This window comes from Montipora capricornis, chromosome 14 (assembly GCF_036669925.1).
Source record: "Montipora capricornis isolate CH-2021 chromosome 14, ASM3666992v2, whole genome shotgun sequence".
NCBI classification, from domain to species: domain Eukaryota; kingdom Metazoa; phylum Cnidaria; class Anthozoa; order Scleractinia; family Acroporidae; genus Montipora; species Montipora capricornis.
The window spans coordinates 14,840,338-14,847,837 of record NC_090896.1 but is presented as its reverse complement, the minus strand read 5'-3'; the positions used below and the strand labels follow the sequence as shown (position 1 = coordinate 14,847,837).

Here is a 7,500-nt window from a genome sequence, read left to right as displayed (position 1 = left end):
GTATTTAACTTTAACTCAGAGGTTCAAGGAAAGGCTTGAAACGTTAGAGAGAAATATGCTCAGGTTTCTACAGAAACTCACATTTTCAGAAACTGATTGTCAGTGGCTAACTAGCGTACAGTTAAAGACAAAGAAAAACACGGCCTGCCCTTGTTTCCTGTGCTTACTTTGCTTTGATCCACATTCATGTATATAACTTGCCGATATCACGGCAAAATGATCAGAGTAGAAAAATTACCAATCCAGCTAAACTAGGCAAAAACAAGAAGGATTCTTACCGGAATAAGGATCACTGAGTTGAGTCAACGAGGCGGTACTGGTAGGAATAACCTGTTCCCTATCCGACTTGTGCACTTCGCGGTACGAACCTCGTTGGGGCAAATTCGCGCCAATATTTATCGGAATGACGTATGGGTTGTGACGTAAGACCCCACATTGACTATTCCATTTCAATCTTAACTTGTCCATTTCTTTTTTGTATTTTTGGCGGTTACGGCGCAAACCATTTGCTTTAACACTAAACCATTTCGCTTTCTACTAAACCTTTTGTCGTCACGCTAAGCCATTTGGGGTAACGCTAAACCGTTTGACATTATGGTAAACCGATCAATGTTATGCTAGACCATTACGGTTCACGATTAACCATTTGCAGATAAAATAAGCCATTTCAAACTACTCTGAACCGTTTGTCACATCACTGAACCAATGCACGGTAAGCTGGACCGTTTTCCGTTTCACTGCAAATCATGTCAAAGTACGTTGATCCATTCAAGACTTGACTTTGTCATTTTGACAAGGATAATTACACCGGCGGTCTTTGGCACTGACCAATTCTGTGTTAACTGACATGATTGCATAAGGTGACTGATCCATTTCATTAAACACTTAACCACTCGTGATTCACCAAGGGTATCTACACAGTTTCTGAATTGTCTAAACCATTTAATGTTTGTTTATTTTATTTCACTAAAGGTGACTTGTCCATTTGTGTTTTAAATACATCTTTTCAAATTCTGATAAACCGTTCTACAAAGGACAATTAAACCATTCCGGTTTATTCTTAAGCATTAACTAGGCTTGCATTTTTGTCGGTGACGGCTGCCCATATGCCCAAATATTTTGTTTGCTGTCTTCAGTTTAAGAGGTTGTATTTTTATGGGCGGCCGTTACCACCAAAAATACAAGAATTTTAATCGATTCAAACAAAACAGAATTGTTTTACTCATTGTTACAGGATAGCACTCTCAATTAGTAAGTGATCCAACCAAAATACAAACAGTTCAGTCTTCTTTATCAGAATAAAACAGGCTAAACAAAAACAGTTCAGATTAATCATAAATGAAATTAGTGACCTATGTCAATGAGGAACGTGAAACTGCTCAACAATCAAGTGAAATTGCGATTAGCCCAGCTTTCACTCGCAAACGATTCAGACAAAATCGAAATGAGACAGCTCTCAGAGCTTGAACAGCGCGTTGTAATGTCGAATGATTTAGCCCAACATCAAACGGCCCAGTGATGCATGGAACTAATTCGCTTAGTTACTGGGTTGCCTATGGCAAACCAGTCAAGGTCTGCGTTGATTTCGTCGTTTTTTTATTTTTTTCCGTGTCGGGAAAATTCTTGCCTGTCACTCCCCTGCTAAGTGGTGTGCATAGAGTCTTCTCTGCGTATTTTGTTAGGTTTGAGGGGGCTGGGGTAATGCGTAGCTTGCTCTGCACAATTAACCTGTAATGGCGTCGAAAGTCATTGTAACGGGAATGGCGTTTTAGTATATCTTTAAAGAAATATACCCATATGGAGCTCAAGAATGGAACGTCAAGACATGCGGTGAAACATAAAGATCTGGAATCTTAAAAGCGACGAGTAATGGACTTCGACAGCGTGAATCTTTCGCCCGTCGAGCCGAAATCAAAATGAGCTGTACTTCTAATATTTCGCCAAGGTGGTGTTACGTACAACACTGAAACCAAATGGAAATTTCTCTGGTAAATTACGGGTTCAACAAAGACAGAGAAGGAATCGAATACCACAAGTAGATCTGTGATTTCTGTTGTGTGTCTCACAGTGTTTACTGAAGTCGCATCTATTTAAAGTTTGCCTGTTTGTCCGGCAAGTAACATTCATTTTGTACTCAACTCTGCAAAGGTTTAAAAAAATTGGAAATGTGACAGTGAAAAATTATTCGAATGAAAGCTTGTTGTCACTTTTGTGCTTTATTATTTATGGTCAAGGTTCTTTCGAAAAGGGTTTGATGTGAACTGTCGGAAAATTTATTTAATTGCATATGCTTTGTGATTGTGTGTTTCGCTTGCACGCACGCACGCAACTGAAATAGGAAGGGTTTCTTGCCTCTTATAGCAAATATGTTGCTTGTTTCAAGAAATGTTTCGCTGGAAAAATGTTTCTGTGAAATTTCCAGCTTTTGTAAATTTATCATGTTGTGTAATTTTCGAGCTTTGCAAATTTGCATACATGTGTTGAAATGTGATACGGGGACAATTTTTGTGGTAACGCACAAGTCACGAAAATAAACAGGTCTGTTGGAAGCGTGCTTGAGTTTCAACAAAATGACCCCCAAAATCGGCAAAAGATTGTGACGCTGATGAATAATAAAGTAGCTGCTATTACCAAAACGATGGAATTACCTGGTGATAAATAACCTTGTCTTGGAGAGTAAATTTTTGATTTTCCAGAAACAATGGTCAACCTCTGAGAGTTGGGCGATTGTGATCTTTGTGTTGAATTCGCACATTTCTTGTCAAAATTTATAACAATTGAAAGAAAAAGAAAATTAAAAAAAACAAAAACGCGGCTCATCCTCGGTGTAAAAACCTGTGAAACTCACGGATGACGTAACACAAAGAAAACAAAAGAGCAAAAAAACATCAAACAATAACCTAACCCCACCACGAGCTAACAAAACAAAGAAAAAGTTTCACAGGGTTTTACACCGAGGTAAACCCAAAAACCTGGTATCTTGGCATCATTTGACACAGATGCTTCACTGTTTCGCGGTAACTTGATCACTGCGCCCACTGAATCCGATGTGCGATTTACTCGGTGCAGCCAGAAGTACAATTACAACCAAAAAAACTAAAATCTCTCAAAATGTTTTTCGCTGATGGTAACTTTTTATATTCGTGGTTCAAAATTAATGTTGTTTTAATGTCGTAAATTTTGATACCGATTGCAAAATATTTTATTCTCGATCGACTGTCCTGAAACTTCCTTCTGCTCTTCTTAAAATCTGTGTATCCATATTTATTTACTTTTACATCAATATTTGTTTTGCATAAAACAAGCTAACAAAATCTGTATCTTGCTTGGTTCGCATTTGTTAGCCTTAATAGTATTTTCGGGCCGATGTTTCTATTTTATGAGGGGTATATTGTTTTGGTCTCCCATCCAAACACTACCCTCGCCGAACAGGGAGGGCTTAACTTTAGTGAAGGCTTAACTTCAGTGAACTTCGGTATTACAAAGCTGTCAGATGCTCAGAGGGCACGCTTAAACTTGTGGTCAAAAGAAGTTTATCAACATGTCAGCCTAGAAGCCAGTGTTTCTCACTTCCCATTTATTTTCTTCAATCTTTTTGGGTTCAGTACTTTGCTAGTAACCACATGTCTTCTCAGACTATTTACCCAAGACTTCTACCATGACACTACAATGATAGACAATACCAAAACAATATCGTGCACTGTTAGAGCTACATATTACGCAAGAACAGGTCTGTTTCGTCGTACGAACGTGTGAGGACCTGTGAGCCAAAGGGCCTCGTCTGGTATGACTTCTTAATGACCACCCAACTTGAAAAAAATTGTGTGGAACGGTGCACGTACAACAGGCAACCCAGTGTACCCTCACGGAGGGTCTAGTTTAAAATTGTTGAGCACGATATCAAGTGGCATAGCATTGCGTGAAATAGCTGAACGTAAAAATGTCGAAATGATTCAAGCAAATGAGAAACCGAACAGGTCAACAATAAATCGCTCAGCCTTGCATCAAAAGATTCAAAGGTGTATCAGATGGTTTAGTTAAACAATGGATAGTCAAACATATTGCGAATAGCTTACAGTATCGTGGAATGGTTTAGCTTGGCAAGAATTGGTGTAGCGTGACTTCAACCAAGTCGCCGAAACCGCCAAAAATACAAAAGTGAAATAGAACTAGACCCTCCGTGAGGGTACACTGGGTTGCCTGTGGTACGTGCAGCGTTCCAGGCAATTTTTTTCAAGTTGGGGTTTGTAGCCGATATAACGCGCGCTCTGATTGGCTAATTGTGACTGGCCCACGGCCGATTACGGGCTTGCAAAAACAAAGCAAAAGGTAATTAAAAAACCATATAATAAACTACTTACTAACCGAGCTAGCTCGAGCCGTACTGGGGAATATTGGCCCTGCGCTCGGTCCGTACTGCCATGACCTCGGGCCAATATTTCCCTGGCAGTACGGCCATCGCGCTCGGTTAGTAAGAAGTTAAAGGGTCACCCAGAAGTCATACCAGCAGAGGCCCTTTGGCTCACAGGTCCTCACTCGTTCGTACGACGAAACAGATCCTTTTCTGAGGTTAAAAACCTGGCTACCGGCCTAACTCTTTTTCCTACTTTCCCAACCGCGAGAAAACCGCGGTAAATCAGCCATCGTCAAAAAATGTTTTTCTTTTTCTCAAAAAATATTTAAAGTTAGGGGGAAAAAATACATCATGTTAAAGCTAAGAAAATAAGCTTTCCAACAGCATATAACTTATTTACAGACAACTGAAACATTTTATAAAAGCGAAAGTTGAACGAAAAAATTTAACAGTAAAATATGTTTTCCAGGCAAAATTTGGTCATTTTAGCGTTGATTACGAATTTTTGGATGCAAAACTAGAATAAATTGGACCGAAAACTGATGAGGCACGAATATTTTTAGATTTTTAGGAATAATAGATAACGTGGATTCAATGCGTAATGTGATAATGCGATAAAAGTGTCAAATTTGCGACCCATTGCTAACGGCAACGGAAGCGATCGCATTACGAATAATTAACCTCTGTTGCCAAAAACCACCCAAAGAACCGATCAGTGTAAAACGCAGACTGCAGACTGCAGACCAGGGATAAAATGCAGACTGAGGGTAAAATGCAGACTGCAGACTGCGGGTTAATAAAATAATAATGAAAAAAGAGTTATAAGAGTGTTAGTAGCCGTTTGTACTTTCACACTGAAACCCCAACACAGCTCCCATCGCTTTGGTTACCACCGCATGTTTTAAATCCGGATTTTCATCGAACTCTGTAAGAATTGAAGCTGTTTGAATCCTTGTTGTTGTTGGAAAAAGGATAGTTTCGTTAAGTGAGTTGCTCTTAGGCAAAGAAGTCACCACCCCGTAATTCAACTGTCCATTTTGCTGCACTGAACAAAGTAATCGAGTAATTACCCAATAACTCAATTTATTTTGACACGCATGGCTACAATACCACTTAACAAAGACAGAGATAACGTGGATTTTGCAACCATTTAACGTTTCAATTCAGTCGGCTTAAGCCAGTATGACTAAGGTGTAAAAATTTCTTATTAGGATCCTTTCATTCGCTTTCGTGTACGTTATGTTTATCCTTTAGTTCACAAGTTCGTTTGTTTTGCATCTGCAAGATGTAATTTTCAATTATAACCTCTCCCTAGGGGTTAGTTATCACGCATAGCTTAACCAATGAAATCCCCGCGTCCTAATGGCTCCGAATACATGAAATTCTTTGTGCATCTCGTTGCACCGAAAAAAGACAACCGAGATTATTCAGATATTCGAAGTAATAATTGTTGGTTTTTCGATCGATTTCCGTCGATGTACCGGTGTGACAAATAATTTGGAACATTGCAATGCATCTGGAAGCGCAAAAACAAAGCACAGATGATTTCAACGCGTACGATCCCATCCCTAAAAGGTGCAGCGACCTGCAGTCATGATAATGTGAGTTGTTGACGTATGTAAAACAGGATTGTCTTTCAAACAAGTTTTATTTTATCCTTATGACTCGTTTTTTTATTATTAATATTTATTTTACCCTCAGTCTGCATTTTAACCCCGGTCTGCAGTCTGCAGTCTGCGTTTTACACTGACCACCCAAATAACCGATTTTTCGACGGAAAATTCATCCCAGAGGATAAAACTATTTACTGGACATGTAATAAAGGTAAATATGTTCGAGCGAAAGCGAAAACAAGCGAATATTTTGACAGAAAACACAATAATGTGAGATCAAAGGAACATGTGGTGAAGACACGCAATTGCGGCATCGCTTCCACAATAATCTTACCTTTTCAGCGATTTTAACGCCTGAAATTCCATTCAATCCACCTGGTCTAGTCTTTGAATTCACTATTATCGCTGCCGTGCGAATCTTCAGTGTTCTACATAACAGCACACTTGGTAAAAGACGGCTCGACGGGCGACAGATTGTTGTCGATGTTGTCGCCTGTCTTGTTCAGTATCCAATTGATTTGCCATTATTGAGCTTCATAAGGGTATATTTTGTTCAAAGATCCACTAAAACGCCATTCGCGCTACATGACTTTCGACGCCATTGCCGGTTAAGTTAATCGTTATAATATGTGATCACCAGAGAAATCTACGCATTTGCCACTACCCTCTCGATCCTAAGAAAATACGCGCAGCAGGGCTCTATGCACAAAGACGACACTTAGCAGGGGAGTGACAGGCAAGACTTTTACCGACACGGAAAAAAATAAAATAAATAAAACGGAGAAATTCTACCCATTTTCCAACTGGGATTGCCATAAGGCATCCCAGTAACAAGCAAATGTGAAATGGAACAGCGATCTGCTGGGTGCATGACGTCAGCGATGTGAAATTTGGCGCGAAAAATGCGGCTAACCTTCGTTCAGTGAAGTCTCAACATCGTCTGAAAGCTCTTCGCTTCGGTGTTTTATTCTGGTAAGTATCTTCGCTTGAGCTTTCTTGATTCGATTTCTTACATTACAAATTGAGGTGTGTTAAATCAATCTGCTAGGCTAATTACTCAACTGTAGGAGTTATATTTTACTGTAGGATTATTTACGTCCAATCCATGTTGACCTCTACATCAGAGCATGAGCACGTTTCGTCTATGAAGAAGTTCCGGTTCAAGCTATACATCTTGTAATGCTCTCGGTTTCTTACATTTTATGGTGTACCTTTCCTTCTCAGACATGACATTTTCTCTGAGGTGATGATCCAGATTTTATCACGAATCAAGTGAAAAAACCATCCTAAACAACGTCAATTTCATCAACGCATGTTGTAGCGTCGGAGGCGGAAGACCAATTGAGTGACTAATTGAGAGCCATAGTTTTTCGTTGGTTTTCACGGTCACGCAACGAAACGGGAAAAATTCTTTAGTTTGGAGGTATTGCACTCAATGTGCATTCCAACGTTGTATAATGGAATTTCGCCAATACTTATTGGATTCCCTAATTGAAATATTTGGCAATCTTGAAGTCTACCGTCGTGTACTAT

At 39.5% G+C, this 7,500-nt stretch overlaps 1 protein-coding gene across 10 annotated transcripts in view; it reads right to left on the bottom strand.

Moving 5' to 3' along the window:
• Positions 1-7,500, bottom strand: part of LOC138032251 (adhesion G protein-coupled receptor L4-like) — a 125,630-nt gene that overhangs the window by 115,528 nt on the left and 2,602 nt on the right. The window contains exon 1 of one of the 10 annotated variants that reach the window (XM_068879887.1): positions 7,165-7,293. The exons of 5 other annotated variants lie outside the window; for them this stretch is intronic. In XM_068879887.1, the coding sequence (XP_068735988.1) occupies positions 7,165-7,195 (31 nt within the window). In that variant the 5' untranslated portion in view covers positions 7,196-7,293. Of the gene's footprint in view, positions 1-6,880; positions 6,973-7,164; positions 7,294-7,500 lie in introns of those variants that run through there. 4 more of the 10 variants (XM_068879888.1, XM_068879886.1, XM_068879885.1 and 1 more) reach the window with 4 other exon arrangements.